Genomic DNA, 24,506 nt, shown 5'->3' with positions numbered 1-24,506 from the left:
GATCAGTGTTGAATGACGTTATGTTCGATAAGTGTTGAATGACAAAATGCAAGCACAGTGTTGAATGACGTAATACCAGAACAGTGTCGAATGATATTATGCCAGTACAATGTTGAATGGCGTTATGCCAGAACAGTGTTGAATGCCGGAATTCCAGGACACTGTTGACTAACGTATTGTCAGAGAAGTACTGAATGACACACTGGCAGAACAGTCTTGAATGACGTACTGGCAGAACAGTGGTGAATGACGTACTGGCAGAACAGTGGTGAATGACGTAATGCCGGAACAGTGTTTTATCACTGACGTTATAGGCCAGGGTTAAATTTGAGAGATATTTTGTAACAATGATTGCACTAAGGTAGATGTGGATGTTGAATCAAGAAGTCACTACGGGAGCATTTATCATGTTTGATGCGGCAGTCAAACTAGAATGAGACTAGATATAAACATAAGGTGAATCAAGTGCTGTACGCAGATGGTTTATTCATTCACGTCAAATCTTTTTGGTGCACTACAAAGTTTATTAATGTAAGTTTAGAAGTTGTTCATGGCATGAAGATCTAGGCATGATGTTGTCATTGACGGTTGAGCTTGTGTTCGTGAGAACCTTCCTTACGTTTCATTTTCCTTACGTTTCATTTTCATTTAAACTACCTTTTGTTATTTTTCATTAAGATCAAATTTAGGCCATTCCAGTGACATATAAACTTCCTCTTAAGTTTACCAACAAAGTACTTTTGCGGTGCGGGCAAACGATGTCTAGCCCTGCTTTATTTTTCTACACCAACAGCCAACAATAATAAAAGTACTGCGGCAGGCATTTGTAATTTTTCTTGAGATGCCCTTTCCAGTGAAAGTTCAGAGGAGGTGAATAGTATCTTCGGATTATTTATATAATGCGTAAAATATTGAAATTAGCATGACTGCTTTCCTGCCGATTGTGCTACCAACATTCATGTTGCTATGAGCACGAGATCCGTGACAACCACACAATCACTGACCTTACTTTATATCATACATTATCAGGGGTTAACATGTAAAAAGTGTGCTGATAATAAGTAGTTGTTCTTAATGTACGCTTCACAACTGGTTGCGGATAGTTCCAGAAGCTCAGGCGAACTGTCTTGTCAATGTTCCGCAAATGGTTTGTCACTTATCAGCACACAATAGCGATTGCTCACTATATTTAAAAGTGAAGACTATAATCTGTTTCTTTTAGCCAGTCTTTTTCCACAAGGTCTACACATTGATATACGGTAGGTCTATATTATGCCAATTAAAATGCAAATGCAACACTCTCCATGAGCCTCTCCTTGATTATCTCATGATACTGCCGTGAGATCATATACTAGAAGAGATAAAATGAAATTCATACATGAGTGTCAGAAATAGGGTTTAAATTGAAGTCGATAGCAGCATTGGTATATCATGTCGCCCTTCGTCAAAACGTACGCCCAATATCCAGCATGCCACTGGTTTTTAAATAATTATGACATCACCCTAAGCAATGAGTTCTTGCTGCCGAAACAGAGCTGATGCAGTTTAACAATGTGAATTAGAAAAAGTGTTCTTATTTTAATTTCTGTGCAAGAATATGGATTTCAAACTTATCGATGTGCAGAGCTTGTGCTTTGGTAGCGAGTATGACTGATTTTACAGACAGCTGAATATAGGCGAGTGGCTAAAAGGAAATAGACGATAGAATACATGTAGCTCAGAGATCAGATGGCCATATTGCTAGCTCACCTTCCACATTAACCGCTCTGAATCGTTACATTCATCACAAATTCACACAAATGTAACCGATTCATTCACTAGGAGAGCGCCAGGCCTCAGCAAACCGTCATTTTCGAGTAACGTGATTCCGGTCCACGAGTTTATCGACACTGAGCGCCGTCCGACTAGAATCAAAAATGGCGGTTCACGAGGTTTGGTTTCCTGACGATGATCAGGGATACCCGTGACGTTATGGACTATATTATACACGAATAAGGTGATATGAAGGGAGAATGGAATAAAAGAAACATCTTTTCGTAGATTACACCTTTGAAATATTGAGGACAGCGTAATGGACATGACAGATTTTCAGGCGAGTGTATGCAAGAGTAGTGTGTACAGACCTGTATTTTTGAAAACTAAGTTGGAGAGAATAAAACAAAACTCAGATATAAGACTGATATTGCTAACTTGATTTTGTGCTTCATATCGTAATGCCGCAGATAGGAACGCCAGGGAATACTGCGGGTCAAATACTATTTGGAAGTCCTCGTGTGGGTTTCTTTTTTCCATGTTTAGAGCTGGGGCGGGGATTATTTCAAATCAGTATTACGAAATTTTCTTTCTACTACCCCTTGTTTGTCATATGAGGACTTCGTCATATTATTATGTAAGGGTTTCTGTTGTACTGCCAAAAGTTATCCAAGCTTTAGTGCTGGTAATAAAATCTGCAGTGGGGCGATCAGCCGAAAATACCGAATGAAGGCATCGGCTGAACTCCTCAAATACGGGCGAAAGCAACAACGAAAGGATCCAAGCAATTAGAGAATACTTTATTAAGGAACAGCAGGCGGCAACCTGCGAAAAATCACGGGAGTTACGTTGGAGGCAAGCAAACAAACCTGGAACTATTAAAGAATCTCATATCTGCCTCTATCTGGCTGAAGTATTTAGATACCACAGCCTTGGAATTGGGTGGTTCGGGCTACACCGAATGAACCAGAAAGACATGGAATTTGATCGTCTCATGAGTAATAAAGATAATGCACCCATTTTTGCATTCACAGAAATCCTTTGGGGCCTTTTACAAAGAAAAATATCCACAATTTGCGATATAAATTTACTCCATAGACGTGAAAATCATACATTAAGTGTTAAACCTTTTATTATGCTAGATGTGACAATGGACACGCTCAGTATCATATATCATGATGATAAATATCATCAGTATGACAATGTCCTCCCTAAATATCATCAGTCTATGCATATGTCCACGGTCAATATCATGCCAGATGTATCAATGTCCATGCTAAATATCATGCCAGATGTGTCAATGCCTATGCTCAATATTTATGCAAGACGTGTCACTCATCCACTCTAAATATAATCAAAGTGTGCCACTATCCACGGTGAATATCACGCCAGATGTGTCAAAGCCCACGTTCAGTATCATGCCAGATGTGTCAATGCCCACTCTCAATATCTTTGCCAGACCTGTCAATGCCCACGCTCAACATCCTGCCCGATGTGTCAATGTACACGCTCAGTATCATGCCAGATGCGGCAAGGCCAATGCCCAGTGTCATACCAGATCTGTCAATCGACAAGCTCTTCCTTTTGAATGGTTTGATGGACTGCAGGTGCTCAACCTATTTTAGTGTAGCAGCCTACTTAAGTATATACTTCATTGTTACTCTATCCCAAGTGTGATAACATAAAATTAGCCGTCTGATGTGTTTGAGTCTGGATTAGTACAGTCTGTTTATTGTGTGAGAAGCAGATGTTAGAGCGGATTAGATAGAAAATGTAAAAGGAAAATATAATGGTAAAATGAAAGTATAATGGTAAAACGAAAATATAATGGTAAAAGGAAAGTATAATGGTAAAAGGAAAGTATAATGGTAAAAGGAAAGTATAATGGTAAGATGCAGCTTCTGAAAAGCTGATAACATTGATGAGAACGTAGAGGAAACAAATTCTACGGTAAAACTGGGCACATAATATCCATAATTGTTTTGACCAGGGTCCAGTTTAATAAATGTATTGTACGCCGCTTTGTGAAAATGGATTCTGGTATTTATTTACATGTATTCGTCTGAAAATATGAGACATTAAAAATCCACCTTCGGCACTTGTTGCTAGCGTTATTTCTGCCATGGATTACATTAAATCTCCATTTATCATGAATTCGGGAGTTTCCTGATGTTGTGCCATGCTCATTTGTCTGAATTCCCTCACTGGGCTTATTCTATAGACTGTCGGGAGCAGCGTTCTGTCTGATTTTGGACTGGCTCGACATTTCACAAGATTGACTACCTCAATTACTTTTTGCTTTTTCTGTTTTGTAAGCCGAGGTAATAACAACACTCTGTCTTGTGTTTTTCCATCGAAAGGAAAATTACGCATTACTCACACGGCTGAGGTAAAGGCCATACATAAATGTGATCTGACCGAATAAAATGTAAACTAAAATGAATACCAAGCAATTATCAGGTGTAAATCGAGGCGGCCATCTTGAAGACTGTATGCAATCAAATGTAACCCTAATAGGTAATGTGGCCTAGGTTGTGACGTAGTCTATCCACTCTGGCCAGGAAGGGACACCTGATGCCATTGATTCAGTATATAAGATAACATTCCCAGATTACAACAACTTAGTTACATGTAGCATAACACCAGTGTTGTGGTGGTGTTTAGGGTTAGGGTTAGGTTAGGGTTAACCCTAACCCTAACACCAGTGTTGTGGTGGTGTTTTATGTCATTCCTCACGACCATAGATGGGAAACCTGATGATTTACGAGCCTTGTAACCTTCAACGAAGGTATCACAAATCATATGGAACAACTGCGTATACTGTGCCAGCCCTAACGGCGCCCATCTACCCAGTAGGCTAGATGATTTTTTATGGGTCTGTTGGTGAGAATCGCCAGAGGCTATTATAGAGGCATGAAAAAATCTGAAGAAATTACCGGAAGTAGTTTCACCAAAGTACGCCGTGACAGTGTGCTTTCTTTCGTGATGTTTTCTTCATTATTTTGTTGGGATTTATATGTAATGATTATGTATTGAATAAAAATTGCATTTATGTTTGGATTCGTGGTTTCATGTATAATTCTTTAAATTTTATGTCATGAAATGTTGTCGAATGCGCTTGCGCTATTTTGAGGGTCTTGACGATAATTGTCACATACCGGTCGGTACCTTGTTTGCCTGTGGTAGCGTAGGTAACGAAAATATTTACCTACATACATGTAAAGTTACCTACATGCGTGTATTAAGCAGCTCCTGCTAATAGTTAGACCTACCTTGCGGCTGTCAACCGCTTAGGAAGTCATCAAAACGGTGGAAATAACCACAGAATACCTGTACTGGTAATGTGGAAGTTATCAGAGGGCAGATATGCCATTTGACCTTGACCGTATGGGTCACTGCCCAATAATTGATCCTCTCAACCGTGTGGATGCCAACAAACTTATTATACGACGTTTTTCGTGGAATTTTGTGGAATGTGCTCTTAATTACATTTGCTATGTGATGAACATTCGGACATAATTCTGAAAAAGATAAAAAAAAAGTTGGACAGATTAGCCAGTTTTGAGTGTGTGTATTTTTAAACTAATTGTGATGTCCACAGCTGTGAAGCATTCACGCGATTGTTGGACCTCGCAGGTATTCTGCCCAGTAAGCGATCTCTTTTGTCTGCATGAAGTCATTATGCAATTAAAGTTTTTATCAGGGCTAGCAGTTTCTGAGAAGTATGTGCAATGTTAGTGTTAAGAAGACTTAATTGTTAAAGTTTACATGAACAATTGTACATAAATTGTTATCGCGAACGAACATTGTATGTATCTGGCGTAAAGATATTTCGAAAATCTTTACTCTCTGACACATGTGCGCCATATTCTTAACGAATTCACAGTTCTTCCGCTGTGCTCTTGCATTTATAGTCATCTTTTGTTGTTTTTTATGTTCTTGCAGACATGAATTTTTTTCTTACCCTACTGTGAGAAGTCAGAAGAAGAGCAATAGACCCATTTCACAGCCCACGGGCTTTAGTTATATATCCTTTTTTGCAGACAAGGGCTGTTATACGTGTATATCATTAGCCCGTTTTGGCTTTGACTAGATATTTTCAAACAAACAATGTTATTGTTAATTCCGGGCAAACTGAGACATCGGCAAAATTCATCCGGCGATGACAACCTGAATGATTCTACAACTCACTCTGAGGCAAACTGATCAGCATACCTCCACCTCCTTCGACCCAAAACCCTCCCCCCCCCCCACCCCTTTACGCACACACACATGCATGCACACATATAGGTGTCTTACATGGTAATCGCGCAACGTCCCATCATGTGGAAGTAGTTCAAAATTACCACAAAATCTGACGGTAGAAGAAGCAATACCCCTCAAACCTGTGACTGGTACAGGTACAGGTACAGGTAAACTAAATGGTTAGTTGGTGGAGCTTTGATATGTTAATTTAAGTGCTAGACCTTTTCTGTCATAGAGCCTAATTTCATTAATGGTAACATGCTAAAGCCTTGTCGTCTATTCAAACCTTTTATAGATTGAAAACAAATTTATGCTTGTTTTAAGATATTTTTGATAATAGTTTTTCATTCCAAATTAACCCATCCTTTAAGGTTGGGAATGAAATAGGTTTGGAAATTTAGATTGGCTGGGAAATGCTATACTTTGAGATATTCGATAGGTTGGCAAATCATATAGGTTGTCTTGTATTGTCTTATAAATAGATAGACTGAGAAAACAGATAGACTGTCATGCCGAATTCCTTTTTGATATGGAAAGTGTATTCCACCTACTTTGTCGCATTCCCATAGATTTACTAGTGCAACTTCCTTTAATAAGAAAGCCAGATAGGTAGGCTGTCCTGTGGAATTTCCTTTAATGAGGGAAACACATAGGCTGACTTGTAAAATTCTTCTTAATAAGGGAAACAGTTGAGCTGCCTTGTAGAATTCGCTTCAATAGAGGGAAACAGGTGGGCTGTCTTTTGGAATTACCCTTAATAAGGGAAACGGTTGGGCTGACCTGTGGAATTCTTTTTGATAATGGAAGTAAAATAGATTGCCGTATCAAAGCCGAATATCCTATCATTATCCTAAATTCATTGTGATAAGGGAAATATTACGTATTGCAACTTTTGTCCTAAGAGAGATGTATTGAGGTGTGCTCTTAATTGTAGGTTGACAGAGGTAGATTGTCGCCACCACGTGTGTCATGGGTGGCAAGCATTTTCTGACAATGTAACCATTTCAATCTTACTCTTAACAATGGTAAAGGTAGATTACCCTCTATCCGCAACATGCACTCCTGACAAGCTAACCATTTCAGTCTTACTCTTAACAATGGTAAAGATAGATTACCCTCTATCCGCTTGTGAAACGCAACATGCACTCCTGACAAGCTAACCATTTCAGTCTTACACATGTATGCATTAACATTTTACTTGGTAATGTCGGCTGCGTTCACATTGTTATTTCGACAATGTTCACATTGTAATGTCGACAGTGTTCACATTGTAATGTCGACAGTGTTCACATTGTAATGTCGACAGTGTTCACAGGTATGTTGCTTGCAATGTCTAATGTAAGGAAACCCACACAAATTGATTTAATTCATCCTTCATGGATATCTAATAGCATGACATGTTCTCATGCAGCACTAGTCAGCCACTTATGGAGGGGCCGTGATATGACCATGTCCCAGCCTACATCCGTAGAGGCAGAAAAAGCATGGAGTAATCTGTTTTGATATACAATTTTGATCCACTTGTAAACAAGTGTCCTTGTAGGGTAAGATTGCTCTGGATGATATGCAGGTTTTTTAAAGCACGCTGTACAACCCACAAACCTACTGACTGCTCACCAATGTGTTATTTAACCCAATTTCCTAAATTAGAATGCTTTAGGAGATACTGGAACATCCATATGACGACGAAATGTGTCTTCAATATGTTTGTTCCAGCTTATTTCCTATTCCTCGATGTAAGTTAAAATTGGTATTGATACCATACTCTGGTTGGATCTGGGGCACTGAAAATACCAGGCACTTTGTGTTGAAAATCAGCAGTAATTTTCGCCGTGTAACAAGTTTGTTCTGCAGCACTTTTCCGCGTCCGTGTTTAAAAGCTGGGGGCAAGCCCTCAAAACGGCCTCACTTAGACCTCTGAATGCGGAAGAGCAAGCTCGACTGAGTGTAATTGGTAGAGTTTATTGGTGCTTAGTTTTTACCACTGTGAGCTGACAGCAACCGCGTGCTGAGGTGAAGAGTGCTGGGAGAGGATAGAGTGTCATTTACACGGGTTCATCATCCATGAGGCATCATATTAACGGATGGCTCAGTACCGGTCCGGAAATGCATTATCCTGCTTGCTTAACTAACTTTCAAGATTGAAAGCTGGATTAAAAGAAAAAAGCGAAAAGGTATGATTTGGTGGATTCCACAACATATCCATTTATTCACCCAACCAGATGCACTCAAGCTTTCTCGCAATAACCAGTGGTTGAATTTTCCGGTTAGGCTATTTTAGTTAATCGCATTTTCAGTAATCATGGTCCAGTTTCTGGTGATTTTTTAAGTCTGTATCAACGTCCTTGATACTTTGAGAGCAGACAGTGCTTTTCATCACATTTGGACTCCTGGCATGTGCGCAGTCAACCGGTCTTTGATGAAATTTTGCAGTTATTGTATTAAGTAAAAGCACAAACTATTAGACCAGAGAATAAACTGCGAAAGGAGGTGCAAATTGAAAGACGTTTGTAGAATCAGAATTTTGACAGTTCTTATCGTGCTAATTTCAGTTGATTATTAGCTATAAATTTTCTGATGATAAAGATCAATAATTGTAAGTGACTTGTATAAATGATATTTCAGTCAACGTGATGCCATTTTATACGCAATTTAAACGGTGGTATAGACGAGATTTATTTTTTGTGAAGGGTGTTTGCAAGGCAATGCCCGCAACAGGGTGATCACGCCATGTCATGGGGACACGCCAAACAGACTACATATTTTCTCTTATCAATTTAAAATACTCTGACAGACGTGATATTATCGATAAAGTAAATCCATGTTGCAGGTATAACGCAGTGGTAAAGAATTCGATGCAGTTCTGCTATCCAACACTGTGTAATCTATGCTCGCTAAGAAAACAGATTGGATGTATGGATAAAACAAATGTCGTATTATCGATCGCCATTGATATTTCAAAAATTATATTTGTCAAATTAAATACAAGTGTGGAAGTGTAGTTACAGGTATTTGTGTCCCCAGATTTTCGATTTTCGATTCGATTTGCCGGGCATTGTATCCAAGTAATATACCGACAATGTCTTTGTTTCTAAACATATTCTCCTAATTTACAAACAATTGGGGTGTGTTCCCGAGATCCCAACACTCACAAGATGCTGTCATTTTCCAGAAATTACATCTTTGGAAAATTCTTGCTGTATGGCTGCCATGCTAGTGTGTAGCTTGTACGTTCGGGTCACACTACTGCGGTATTGCATGTTGTGTCCTAATTACTGGCCCTGGTAGACTCCCTACCCACTCAGAAATTCCTCTGTGTGCATTGGCATTGTTAATCGACAGCCATCGCGTGATAAAAATTATTTCACGTGCCCCAGTGTCAACAGGAAACCCTTGATTAAAACTAACAATAAATTGTAAACAATCCGTCATTGTCCACATTTTAACAAGCAACAAAGGGACAGTGTTGTCTGCGATCACGCTGGGCCATTCGTCTTGGAACATTTCGTGGATGCCTTCAATATTCTTGCGGGGCCTTCTGTTTAAGGACTCCGCCAGCAATTTATCGTTTTCTGCGACGTAGGCTACTGGGCTCCTGGCGCACACTCACATTAGCGCCCTGCATTTCACTTATTTGTACGTGAAGCATGAAAAAGTTATGGTCTTTTCGCATCGTTGTGTCTGTGTAGGCTGTTCGTATTATATCTTTTCACTTGGACGACATATTCCATCCTTGATATGAACTACGTAGAACAGAGACCACCTAAATATGGACAACGTAGAACAGAGGCCACCTAAATATGGACAACGTAGAACAGAGGCCACCTAAGTATGGACAACGTAGAACAGAGGCCACCTAAATATGGACAACGTAGAACAGAGACCACCTAAATATGGACAAAATAGAACAGAGACCACCTAAATATATCTTGATCAACCAATGGAAAATTATTTATTCCGGGAATCATTTCCTATGTTGTTTCTTATCACGGGTAAGTCCTCTTTATTATTTTTTGCTATGAGAAATTTGAATCTGCAGAGAACTTTGGGAGAACAACTTTACTGTTAAATGGTTAAGCTTTATTAGATATGGCCAATGCCCGTCTGTCAATACAGTCCCTCATGATAGACAAATAGAAAATGTTAATGACCTACACCAGCTCGCCTTTCATTGTCTTAACGTTATTGTATGTTAGATGTCATAACAACACAGCATTTGTGTTGATATCACAGCATAAAACAATAAAAATGACTGCATTTATATATATATATATATATATATATATATATATATATATATATATATATATATATATATATATATATATGTATATATATATATTTAATGTTATAATTTTATGACCACATCTCACCGACTTATAAACTATGTCATACTCACTGACCAGATCTTACGGACTGTGTCATGATGAATGAGACCATACCTCACCCTCTTGTATACTGTGTCGTAATCGCTGAGATCAGATGTCACCAAGGGGCCTCCGTGGCTCAGCCGGTTAAAGCGCTAGCGCAGCGTAATGACCCAGGAGTCTCTCACCAATGCGGTCGCTGTGAGTTCAAGTCCAGCTCATGCTGGCGGCCGTACGTGAGAAGGTCCGTCAGCAACCTGCGGATGGTCGTGGGTTTCCCCCGGGCTCTGCCCGGTTTCCACCCACCATAATGCTGGCCGCCGTCGTATAAGTGAAATATTCTTGAGTACGGCGTAAAACACCAATCAAAAAAAAAAAAAAAAAAAAAAAAAATCAGATGTCACCAACTTGTAAACTGTGTCTTAATCACTGAGACCCGATCTCACCGACTAGTGAACTAGGTCATTGTCATTGAGACCAAATATCAGGGACTTGTAAACTGTCAAATGATCGCCAAATATGGTATGAATTAAACTTCAACCTAAACACTGTTATCGCACTCCATAGCCTTGTGAATCTTTGCGAAGTGTATTGTTCATTGCGCTGTATTTAATTTACTTTAATACGATTCAATAGATGAGCATTAACGGTGTAAATGTGGACTCAGCGCAGGCTGAGATTCTTACCCTGTTCACTGGCAAGACATATATATAGGGACGCTAACCCACCTTCACCCTCGAACTACTTAAAATTATTTACAACGATTTGTGGCATTCTGTTTCTAATTTGACAGGCTCTTCTTTGTTCAAGCTTGATAGGTGTTGAACTGTCACCAAAACGTGAATGGTAGTCGTATTTTTCTCACTGTGATTTGGTTGATTTTTTTATTAAGCCGCACTCAAGAGTATTTCACTTAACCCAGGGCGGTTAGCATTAAGTTGAGAGGAATGCCTGCATTAAGTTGGGAGGAGAACCGGGGAAACCCACGACCATCCGTTGGCTGCTGACAGGCCTTCCCTTGTACGACTTTTCACTGAGGCCGTATATCACAAAGAAATGCCGACTCTCTGGTATATCTGATGTTGTACCCTAAGAATTATACTTTCTCTATTGAATGACATACATAAATTGTTTGTCTGACCATGTTGCGAAGCAGGGTACTCATGCAATACAGTTCCTCTACAGTGACAAAATTGCCTTCAAGCACTTTCGTATAACACTGAGTCAGTTTTCTTCGTGTCGTTGCAGCATTTATGTTACAATAAAGTAAGCAGATGAAAAACAGAAAAGCTGAGACAAATTGAAAATGCAAATGTAGCTTCTATGGAAAAGAACGCTTGACATTTTCAGTCGATAAATCTGAAGTGGCGTGGGTTACATCAGCTTCACATTTCTTCTTACTGTCCAGCCGTCGTCCAATAGCCCCGCATTTATATGTATAACAATGACGATGGGGTTCAGGGGACATGGAATAGACAAAGACTGGAGACTTTCATCTCCTAAGTGGTCCATGTCAGTCAAGACTTTATCAACATCTTCTCACTTCGCCGAAATTCCCGTTTAGAGCTAAACCTTGCTGACGTCATTATGGTGTCCCAGGGATTGCACATTGAACGTAATGATGAATGATATCGTCACGTTCAAGGTTTCTGACCAAACTTTGACTTGAATAATGAGACGCATTGTCTGTACGATTGATACCGGGCCTCACTGACCACAAGTGCTACAGGCATGTACATGTATAAGTTACTCAAGTGAGTATCACTTTTATACTTCTTACAAATCGACGACACTGATCAATTGACAAATCGACCCTTTTTACCCACTTGAGTATTCTTCAACAAGCTGACTGTTACAGACGGTGGCTTTCTGACAAGACAATCTCCCCAAAATGATAGTGTATCTCCTGGAAGAATTTATTACGTCAGCTTCGCCGGCGTATTGGATACTACATTTCGTATTCGTCTGGTCAAGTGGGGGGAAGCGGTCAATGCGTACCTGTGAAGCTTGAGCTTTTGTTCGCTCTCTTGATCGTCTCCGACCCATGACCGAGGGTTTGACGGAGACTCGGAGTGTTGGTCAAAATGCCTCATTCAGGCTGAACTCACCTTTGCGTGGTGAACAAACGTTCAGCGGTAATACAGTATGCACTGGACAAACAGAAGTACTAATTTACAGAGTACTCGCAAAGCAGGAGGTTTGTGAATGGCATCTGAGGGAAGTGGAAATACACATGCTAGGCGCCGACTTGTTGAGGATTAAGAATATCCCATATTTATTGTTGTGTAAGTGTGCAAACCTGTCCTTCGGCTTGACACTAGCCACTGTTGATCTGAATCGCCAGTACGTTCATCCATTAGCTTCGCTAAGGTAGAAGACGGAAATTTACATTTTGTGAAAGGTGGCATTTGCCAGGTAAGACTACTGCGGATGCAGTGTTACCCTTGTTGAAGCTCTGTCAAAACTCTGGATCTACTGCCTACTGTCGTTATTCCCACATCAGTTCAATTTCTGTTTTTAATGAATGACCTAAGCAAATGTACTTTGGTCTCTCAGATACAGACATATACAGAGGTTGGTGGCATAGATTGTTGCACATATACTGTGCTTTGAGGGTGTGAGAACATATAAAATGTGTTGTAAACATTGGCCCGGCGTAACTTAAACCGTTCATAGATAAATCGGGGCCTCCGTGGCTCAGTTGGTTAGCGGGCTAGCGCAGCGTTATGAACCAGGAGCCTGCCACCAATGCGGTCGCCGTGAGTTGATGTCCTGTTCATAATGGCTTCCTCTCCGCCGTACGTGTCAAGGTCAGACAGCACCCTGCAGATGAACGTGGCTGTGCCCGGTTTCCTCTCACCATAATGCTAATTGTATAGTGAAATATCCTTGAGTACGGCGTAAAACACCAATCAAGTAAAATAAATAATCGTAGATTAATCGGGCTGTTTTAACACGAAGTATTTTTAAATTTAGAAGATAATAGTACAACCAGTTTTTTCTTCCGAAAGTATCAGTTAATGTACTTAGTACGTACAGAAACGCAGAACGGACAAATAAATGGAGAATGATTATCGTCTTCTGCATTATTACGTGTACACATTTTACAACGTTCTCATAATTCCTGCTAATACATCACGTCCCTTTTTTCTTCTTTGTAGGCTGGGTGAACTTCTTAATTTATGCATGGCTTTTGTGTGATTATTATTTTTCACTTTATCTAAATAAGCCTCAAAGTCGACACCACATTTTATATACCTATAAAGAAGCAATTTACGTGTATCAAATTGGGCAAACATAATCTTTGTTTAAGTTTTTTACTTAATAGCTTGGCATCCACACAGTTCACACATCCCCGAGGCCACATCTACATAGAGTACCCTTTACATCTAACATCCAAATTATGCTGTCTTTATCACACATCTCCATAATTAGGCGTGATACATTTTTCAAAATCACATTTCTGAATTAATTATTTTCAGAAATTTTGTTTACAATTTGTGTTAGGCGATGAAAGTACAGTGGTCTACAGTTCACTGCATATACATACATTAATGTAGACATATTGACCCCTAACACTTGTTTAAAAATAGTATGGATACGTTTCAGGGCAGAAGCCTTACGAAACCTCCAGTCTTCACAACCCATAGCCAGCCGTTGCCCGGACAAATGTATCAAATAGCTCTGAAACCACACCCAAATTTCGAGACCCAAATTTTTACAGCCAGAAAAGAACACATTTTCAGAGCTTTTATCTGTTAGAATTTTTATCTGTTAGAGCTTTTATCTGTTTGTGCTTTGAATAATTTACAATATGATGACAGGAATATGACTAAATAATTAGACTCTTCCTCATTTTCTATCAAGATGTCATTGCAATACCATTATTCAAAATGTCTAATGTGACGACCATGTCTAAATATAACTGTGTTTTGAAGACATTGACTCTTAGACCCATTTCTTACTGTGTTCATTTAATGCGTTTAAACTATTTTCAAGTCTTGTGCAGGCTCAGATAATAGGACAACATTGTCGGCCAAAAAACAATAAATATATAGTCAGTTCATGTAGGGGATATACTAGAGTCAGCCAATAGTAATCGACCATGACCCGTACTACCTTAAGATTATTCCATCTTACTACCTCACCACCCCCCCCCCCCCCACTCCCCTTCCCTGCCATCACATCTGACTACCTCTCCACCCCACCCCCACTCCCCTTCCCTGCCATCACATCTTACTACCTCTCCACCCCACCCCCCACTCCCCTTCCCTGCCATCACTACAGCTGCAGCAGATGAAAAGCATTTGGAGTCTGTTCACTAGCACTCTAACACCTTCTGATTAGGACAACATTTTTCTCTTGGTTGCACGACGGGGTTTCTAAGACACAGGGGTAATCAGTTTCCTGAACATTGACATAACAGAATGTTGACGATCATTAAAGCCATGTTAATACCCCACTTAGTGAAATGTCTGCAACCATTTAATATGGCTGAGGTTCAAGCCCGTAAACGTTTCCACATTTCCGTTTTAGTATTCTGGTTTCAGTTATAGGTTTTACCTGCTTATCCGCCAATCATGAATTGCGCATATGTAATCCTAAGTGATGGGTAATTGTAAAAGCCCTTCGCAAGAAACAGTAATTATGCCCTTCATAATTATGAAGTTAAGCACTTTCGTAAAAAAAAATAGTCCATATTGGGCATTCTTGGGTAATATAATGTAAAGTAGATAACTAGAAACATGCTTTGTTGGTGATGTCTGCTCCATTTTAGGCCAGGAGGAAAAATATTTGAAAATCTTATCTCTCTTCACACTAATGTACTTGGGGCATAACTATCAAGAACACCTGATAAGGACACAGTGTTATTATTCTGCCTATACAGACCTAATTCATTAAAAAATTTAATGCTGCGTGATATCTGGATGTTTCTTGGGGATATACTTCGCACCGATTTTATCCCACTGTTACCTATTATATGTACATCTGAGCTAACCTCTTGTTTCTGTATCACTCAGAGATGTGCAAACAGGCACGGAGATGAGACTGAGCTGACGCGCCGGGTCAAATGGGACACCGCCAGGGAGAGAGATTGCTTTCACCTTCCCCGGAGAGTCGTATTTGCCAAGGACACGCTCGTTCCTGTGCCTTCATTGAAGTTCCACTCGGAAATGTCCAAGAAAGTATACCATCCACGTTGTAGTGAAGGGGCTGTATATACGCTATATGCTCAGTCTGCCACAAAGGATACAGAGCAGCCACGCCGGTGATATGGGTCATGAAAGGAGGAAGAAACCAGAGAGATTTTTTGTCTGTATTACTGTTTTTCTCCCGATTTTAAGCGGAGTGTTTGAGCAAGTACAATGCCAGGAATCACCAAGGAAGACAGTCAAGCTGGGGTTTTTACCGGCATTAACATGTGGTGGTGATAATAAACGGAATCCAATTGTAGAGGGTTTTCAGCACAAGAAATGCCGCGCTGTGAGTAACCGATTTGCTGGGGCTTTACAGGCTGCCATTGATGACATTGAAAAGCAAAACATGTTGCCAAGTGTGAAATTAGTGTATGAACTGCGGGACACACACTCGGATAAACTGGAAGGAATTCGGCTGATGACGCAGATGTACTCTAACAACACCGTGGCTTTCATAGGTCCAGAGGGCACCTGCTCCGTGGCTGCCGTCGTCGCCTCGGCCTGGAGAGTTCCAATGCTGTCATACGTAAGTTCACCTTTGTTTTTAGTCCGTTATTTTGACACACCTTTACAACATTCATAAAGGGTAGTGTCTTATGGCATTGATGTTCCTTCCAGCACCAGTGTAGATCCAGAAATTGATTATTAAAGCTAGCCGATATTACAATTTCACTTGATCCAGTATAAACAAAAATATGTCTTTCTACATTTAACCTTTCCCACTATTTTAAAATATTAGCATAAGACTGTAAAAGATTTTTTAATAAAGTGTAAGTTTCTAGTGTGGTTACAGAAGTTACAGTTAAGTGAAAATTCAAACGTTTTGTACAAACGGAAGTCTTTATTTAGAAATGAAGAAATATGTACACTAGAACAAAGTTTGCGCAGGACTTGTATCTTAGTGATTCTAATGTTTTGCGAGGGGCCTTCGGGTGGTTCGCTTACAAGCGCAGTATAATAATTTCACCGTCAAAGTAGATGTGAGTTCAAGCCCAGCTTTGACTGGCTTCATTTCCGGCCTTCTTGTGACCTTTTTGTTGTTTGGAAGACCTTTCTTTTACCATGATGTGACCGGATGGATGTGTGCAGGTGAGTGTAGTAGTCGGGAAGAATAAGAGCATCCTGCGTCCTAAAGTAAATTTCATTTTTGAAATAATGCAAAAAATAGTTTTGTATTACCGTTGGTAAGCTTTGAAAGCCTATTATTTAAGTTCGAAATATTTTTTCTTACTGAAAACAGCTCTTTTGCTCTGTGAGAACGGCAGATCACAGTTGATCTGTAAAAGCCACACATCGCTGACTTATCTATCCGCCATTACGACCAGGAAATTAGGATAAAATTTCTGTTCTCCCGAACCGTTTATTGGAATGTCTTGAAATTTAATAAACCTTTTCACAGTTAATGAGGCCACAGAAGTCGGCTGGAAACTGTAGAAACTCAGTGTTGGTCGATGTTGTAGCTGATAAACATATTTAGAATTCTGAAACAAGTACGCAGTTAGATGTAATTTTGTCTGAGTGTGAAAAGATATTGATATGTTTAGAAAGATAGCATTTGTAGCGAGATTACATTTGGAGCGTTTCTAAAGTTTTACAAAGACTAATTGACTATGTCGACATTTTTTTAATCCACATGATTAATATATGTGCATTGCTGGTCAGACATGATTGTACATTTCTACTAAAGTTGCGCATAACTCACCCTGGTAGAGCGTCCGCTTCGGGAGCGGTATATCCAGAATCAATCCTGGGCCTAGTCACACCTAAGACCTTAAAAGAGGAAGATGTAATTCCTCGCTTGGTGTTCAGCATGAAGGAGATAGTGCAACAACTGGTTCACCCGTATCCGTATAATGGCTCAGGCGGGACGGCTTACTTGCCTTCGGTAAGGCGCCTCAGTGAAGCACCACTAGATAAAAGAGCGGTGGAAATCCGTCCTGCAACAAGGAGGTACATTACGTGCACTCTAAGGAATCCTTCGTCGTCATATGACTGAAAAATTAAGTACGACGTTACACTCCAAGCACTCAGTCACTCACTTATAACTCACCCATGCGTTCGTATGACACCGTCACTCGACTTCCCACCCCCTCCAAGTTTATGGAAGATCAGAAGTATAAGAGGCTGAATAAATCAAACTTCAACTTTCTACTTCTTTTGCTGGTTTGGGTGAAGGTATTGCCTATTTGCGTTATGGTATTGCCTATTTGCGTGATAGTATTGTCTATTTGCGTGATAGTATTACAGTTTGTAAAACATTATAAGTCTGTCATAGTTTTAGTACATGTTTGTACAAGGGTGTTATACCCATAACAGCTAGCGTTGTATTGTTTTCACAAACTCTAAGTAAAATGTGTGGCGTTGACCACACCAGTGGTCAAGATTTAAATGCTGTTGAACATATCACACATCAAATAGGCTGCATGTGTGCCACATTTCGTAGGTTTTGTCTAAGAATTCGTTTCAGGAAATTACCACTTCTGATGATATAACGGGTAATGTTCACTCTTACCTGATACCACGCTAATCACCAGAAAGATATTTTCCAGTCCATTCTAACAAACCCCTTGTAAAGGTAAACAAGTGTTGAAATGAGGGAAAGACGAAAAAAGAAAGTGATTCTCTAACACCAGGTGCCTAGACATCTCGGACACTTCAAGTGATCAAATGAAAGACAAGCTGCAAGTTTGCCAAGACAAAATGATCTTATAATAGAGCACCTTCTGCAGATTGACTGCATTCTATCTGCACGGTGCGATGCGGGCTTTTTCTTGAAAGAAGGCCAACTACAAGTTGCGTCATCGATTAGTGCTGGCTCTTTCTTATCCATCAATTTACCGGCTGTCTGTTGTCAGGTCTCTCGCTAAGTCCGTGTGTAAGACGCCGCATACAGATACACATCTACTCTGCTCGTCTCTGCGAAATCATCCTTTCCTACCCCCCCCCCCAAAAAAAAACCAAAACAAAAAAAGACATACTCTCGTTTCCAAGATGTCACTGTGATTATTGTTCCTGTATAGCCAACATTCAGATCTTCTATCCTCAAAAGAATACTTCCGTCTCTCATGCGATATTTAACTACGTTGATTAAAAAAGCTACGACGCATTCACTCACTGCTTATAATAGTACTATCATAAGTGTTCCTAAGATAACACGAATCAAAAACACCGTCCAGACGTAACCTCAGTTAAAAAAATATAAATTACAATTTCACAATACTCACTGGTTAGAAGGAATGCTAGACACAATCTCACAGTACCTTCAGGTTAAGAGGAATGCCAGACACGAGCTCACAGTGCTTAAAAGTCGGAAGGAATGCAAGACACGATCTCATAGTACTCACTGGTTAGAAGGAATGTCAGGCACAATCTAACAATACTCACTGGTAGGAGAAATGCCAAACATGACTCACCGTACTTACTGGTTAGGAGGAAGGCCAGACACGATCTCACAGTACTCATTGGTTAGGAGGAATGGCAGACATGATCTCACAGTACTCATTGGTTAGGAGGAATGGCAGACATGATCTCACAGTACTCATTGGTTAGGAGGAATGGCAGACATGATCTCACAGTACTCATGGGTTAGGAGGAATGGCATAGACGATTTTACAGTACCCTCAGGTTAGAAGGAATACAAGATACGATGATACAGCACCCTCGATTTAGAAGGAATGCTAGACACGATGTTACAGTCTCCTCAGGTTAGGAGGAATACCAGTCACAATCTCACAGTAATCACAGGTTAGGAAGAATGTCAGACACGATCTCACAGTACTAATTTTTTCGGAGAGATTGCCAGACACGATTACACAGCACCCTCGGTTTAGGAGGAACGTCAGACACGATCTTGCATTACCTTCTGGTTAGGAGGAATGTCAGACACGATCTTATTGTATTCTTTGTATGGGAGAAATGTCAGCCACCACTATGCAACATCCTCGGTTTAGGAGGAATGCCAAAGACGATCTTACAGTACCCTCCGGTTAGGAGGAATGTCAGACATGATTATATAGTACCTACGGTTTAGGAGGAATGGCAGTCATGATCTTACAATACCCTCTAGTTAGGAGAAATGTTAGACACGATCTAACAGTATTCACTTTAAGGAGAGAATATCAGACACGGTCATACAATACCCACTGGATAGGAGGCATGCTAAACATGATCTTACAGCACTGTCGGTTTGGGAGGAATGCCTTTCACGATCATACAACACCCACGGTTTAGGAGGAATGCCAGACACGATGTTACAGTACCCTCAGCTTATTAGGAGTGCCAGACAGAATCATACAACGCCCTCGGTTTAGGAAGATTGTTAGACACGATCATACAGTACCGTCTAGTTAGGAGGAAAGACAGGCATGATTATAGACCTCGTTGGTCATCTAGAAGGGTGATAGTGCGCGAGGGTTGTTACAACATGTATCGATCGTATACCTGGCTTTCCAAGAACAGATAATTGGATACCGATAGCAATCGCAACCTATCAGGGTGATAGAGCTAGAGAGTTGTCACTTTAGATAGGATAGATTAAGCTCGTCTACTAGCAGGGTGAGAGTGCTGGAGAATGGTCAGTTCAGATATGATAGATTAAGCTCGTCTACTAGCGGAGTGAGAGTGCTGGAGAATGGTCAGTTCAGATATAATAGATTAAGCTCGTCTACTAGCGGGGTGAGAGTGCTGGAGAATGGTCAGTTCAGATATGATGGATTAAGCTCGTCTACTAGCGGGGTGATAGTGCTGGAGAACGGTCAGTTCAGATATGATAGATTTAGCTCGTTCACTAGCGGGGTGATAGTTCTGGAGAATGGTAAGGTTAAATATGATAGATTTAGCTCGTTCACTAGCGGGGTGATAGTTCTGGAGAATGGTAAGGTTAAATATGATAGATTTAGCTCGTCTGCTAGTGGAGTGATAGTTCTGGAGAATGGTCAGTTCAGATATGATAGATTTAGCTCGTTCACTAGCGGGGTGATAGTTCTGGAGAATGGTAAGGTTAAATATGATAGATTTAGCTCGTTCACTAGCGGGGTGATAGTTCTGGAGAATGGTAAGGTTAAATATGATAGATTTAGCTCGTCTACTAGTGGAGTGATAGTTCTGGGCAATGGTAAGATTAGATATGATAGATTTAGCTCGTTCACTAGCGGGGTGATAGTTCTGGAGAATGGTAAGGTTAAATATGATAGATTTAGCTCGTTCACTAGCGGGGTGATAGTTCTGGAGAATGGTAAGGTTAAATATGATAGATTTAGCTCGTCTACTAATGGAGTGATAGTTCTGGGCAATGGTAAGATTAGATATGATAGATTTAGCTCGTTCACTAGCGGGGTGATAGTTCTGGAGAATGGTAAGGTTAAATATGATAGATTTAGCTCGTTCACTAGCGGGGTGATAGTTCTGGAGAATGGTAAGGTTAAATATGATAGATTTAGCTCGTTCACTAGCGGGGTGATAGTTCTGGAGAATGGTAAGGTTAAATATGATAGATTTAGCTCGTCTACTAGTGGAGTGATAGTTCTGGGCAATGGTAAGATTAGATACCATAGATTTAACTAGTCTGCTAGCGGGGTGAGATGCCAGAGAATGGTCAGTTCAGATGTTATAGACATAGACCATCGACTGTCAGGGTGATAGTCCTGGAAAATTGTCAGTTCAGAAATTGTAGAGTTAGCTCGGCTACTACGGAGGTGATAGTCCAGGAAAATTGTCAGTTCAGAAATTGTAGAGTTAGCTCAGTTACTACCGAGGTGAGAGTGCTGGAGAATTGTCAGTTCAGCTATGATATATGTAGTTCGTCTACTAGCGGGGTAATAGTGCTGAAGAATGGTCAGTTTAGATATTATAGATTTAGATCATCACCTATCAGCCACTTAATGTTGAGCGTTCTTAAGAATTGTCAGTTCAGATATAGATTTAGCTCGTTCACTAGTGGGGGGATAGTTTTGGAGAATGGTCAGTTCAGATATGATAAATTTAGCTCGTCTACTAGCGAGTTGATAGTATGGGAGAATAGTAAGTTTAGATATTATAGATTTAGATCATCGCCTATCAGGGTGATAGTGCTGGAGAATTGTCAGTTCAGATATTATAGATTTAGCTCGTTCACTAGTGGGGTGATAGTTTTGGAGAATGGACAGTGCTGAAGAATGATCAGTTTAGATATTATAGATTGAGATCATTGCCTATCAGGGCGTGATAGTGCTGGAGAATGGTCAGTTCAAATATTATACATTTAGCTCGTATACTAGCAGGTTGGTAATGCTGGAAAATGGTCAGTTGGATATAATAGTTTAAGATCGGTGACTAGCAAGGTAATAATGGTTAGTGCAGATTTTGTAGACCTGTTTGCTTCTTTACGCCGTACCGTTGCTCAAAAATATTTCAGTTGTTAATCTTTCGGTATTATGGTGTGAAGAAACCGAACAGCCCCTGGGGATATTTCCTCATCCGACAGACGTTGGCCGATTTCGTACGACCGTAGAGGAAGACAGCCCGACTTGATATAGATTTAAATCGTCCTCTAGAAGGGTCAATGCAGGCGGTATAGAATTTCATCGTTCAAATGCAATATCACAGTACTGCAGAGTACTTAATGCAGGGGTTATAGACTTGGGTCGCCCAGCAGCACACTGATTGTCCTGGAGAATGCTTGGTGCAAATGATCTAGACAGCAGCATGTTAATATTCCTGGCGAATGCTTAGTGCTGATGTTATACACTTGGGTCGTTTAATATCAGATTGATAATCCGCAAGAATGCCAAGTGGTAATGTTATAGACGGGCTGTCCAGCTGCAGACAGATAGTTCTGTAAAAGACTTAGTGCTGTTGTTACAGAGTTAGATGTTCTAGCAGCAGGTTGATTGTCCTGGAGTATGCTTAGTGCTGATGTTATAGACTTGGATGTCCTAGCAGCAGGTTGATTGTCCTGGGGTATGCTTAGTGCTGACGTTATAGACTTGTGTCGTCCAGCAGCAGTCTGATAGTCCCGTAAAATGCTTGTTAGAGATGTTATAGACTTGGGTCGTTCAGCAGCAGAATGACAGCCCAGGAGAATGCCAAGTGTCGATGTTATAGACTTGGATTGTTTAACAGCAGATTGATTGTCCTAGAGTATGCTTAGTGCTGATGTTATAGAATTGGGTCGTCCAGCAGCAGTCTGATAATCCCGTGAAATGCTTGGTTAAGATGTTATAGACTTTGGTCGTCCAGCAGCAGATTGATATTCCTCAAGAAAGCTTAGTGCTGATCTTATAGACTTGGGTCGTCCAAAAACAAACTGATAGTCCCGTGAAATGCTTGATGGATGTGTTATAGACTTGGATTTTCTAGCAGCAGGTTGATTGTCCTGGAGAATGTTTAGTGCTGTTGTTATGGACAACAGCAGACTGGTAGTCCCGTGGAATGCTTCAAGTGTTATAGACTTGAATCTTCTGGCAGCATATTGTATTGGAGTATGCTTAGACACTGATGCAATACATTTAGATCTTCTAGCAGCAGGCTAATTGTATTGGAGTATGCTTAGTGCTGTTGTTATAGCCTTGGGTCGTTCAAGAGCTAACTGATGGACCTAGAGAACCCTAGTGAATGCTGGTGGTTGATGGTACTGTAGAATGTTTGGTGGAGATGGTTATCGCTAAAAACTTGAATCATCAGTCAACTAGAGCAAGTTTTGTAGGGTGCCCTGAACAGTGCTGTTCTCTCTTACCGATACTGTCCACAGTGGAACACTTTCATACGTTTGGGGTAGTTAGTATAGCAGTAAAGACACATGTAACATCAGGACACCTACGTAGTTTTATCGTTGCTACAATTGTACATTGTCACGCAATTCGGCCATTAAGGTATGTGTATGCCTGCATCTGTGTGGATATCTCGTCGTGATAGATGACCTGCATATCCCTGATGACCAGCATACAGCCAATCGTACTCGTGTAGAGTGGCAGCTAACAATAAATCTAAATATTTGCATGTATACGTGATTAGAGATGATTAGTGCTCAGCAGATCAACAATGAATAAATGTGATATTGTAAAATTTATGAACTATCTTCATTTAGATCTATATGTAGTTATTGTCAAATATGAATATCTGTTTCTTTATTTTCCAACGCTGAAATCCGTTAGAATAGAATTTTTGGCAATAGACGTTTGGGCCCTACTTACTGACACAAGACATGTAAGCCGGCCAGCTGACACAGCTTTCGTCACTTTGCGCCTTTGGGCTCATTTAATATCCTATGAATGATTATACAGGCGTTTTTTTGAGAAGAACCACGCCGTTTCTTCAGGCATTCAGTACTTAGCAAGGTAGTTTGACTTGTGGACGGTAACCACAACACCACTTCGAGGTACACAGAGGACTTTCTTCTGCGTCATTCGTCAGTTGTTGCATTAAACTAACCCACTACAAGCCACTTAATGTTGAGCGTCAAAATGGTCTGAAGTTGGCTGGGAACACGTAACAGACGAAGTCACTAAATTTGACTGAAAACAAATATATCTGGATTTCTTCGATTGTGATAAGTATTTTATTGCCTGTGCAGCATTCTGAAAGGAACGTATTGACATATACATTATTTCATCATTAACTTCGTGATTACCATGCTGGATAGTGTAGCTAAAGTCGTAGAGTGATTCGGCAGTCGGCCAAATCGCTGTCGACAGCCACTCTAGGCACCCGAACTGAATACAATATCCACACTGGTGAACAAAATTCTAGCCTGCGCTTGAAAGTAAATTTACAATTTTGGATGTGTTTTTATAATGTATTTGTGTGTATAAGAGGAGCACTTTCAAGGGCCTATATACTCACCAGAATTTCCAGCACATGGAGGCAAAACGGTAATCAATTTGGATCATGTAGTCTGTGCTATCGATCAGTGGGGCTTATAAATCTGCCGCCGAATGCACTGGGAAGCTTTTGGGTTGTGCCCTGGGTT

At 40.4% G+C, this 24,506-nt stretch overlaps 1 protein-coding gene across 5 annotated transcripts in view; it reads left to right on the top strand.

The window, feature by feature from the left end:
- Positions 1-24,506, top strand: part of LOC135481975 (guanylate cyclase 32E-like) — an 82,285-nt gene that overhangs the window by 15,262 nt on the left and 42,517 nt on the right. For 4 of the 5 annotated variants that reach the window (XM_064761775.1, XM_064761771.1, XM_064761773.1 and 1 more), the window contains one exon: positions 15,386-16,088. In XM_064761775.1, the coding sequence (XP_064617845.1) occupies positions 15,594-16,088 (495 nt within the window). In that variant the 5' untranslated portion in view covers positions 15,386-15,593. Of the gene's footprint in view, positions 1-6,549; positions 9,990-15,385; positions 16,089-24,506 lie in introns of those variants that run through there. The other variant, XM_064761772.1, reaches the window with a different exon arrangement.

Source organism: Liolophura sinensis, chromosome 1, assembly GCF_032854445.1.
Source record: "Liolophura sinensis isolate JHLJ2023 chromosome 1, CUHK_Ljap_v2, whole genome shotgun sequence".
NCBI classification, from domain to species: Eukaryota; Metazoa; Mollusca; class Polyplacophora; order Chitonida; family Chitonidae; genus Liolophura; species Liolophura sinensis.
This window is presented reverse-complemented; position numbering and strand designations above follow the sequence as displayed.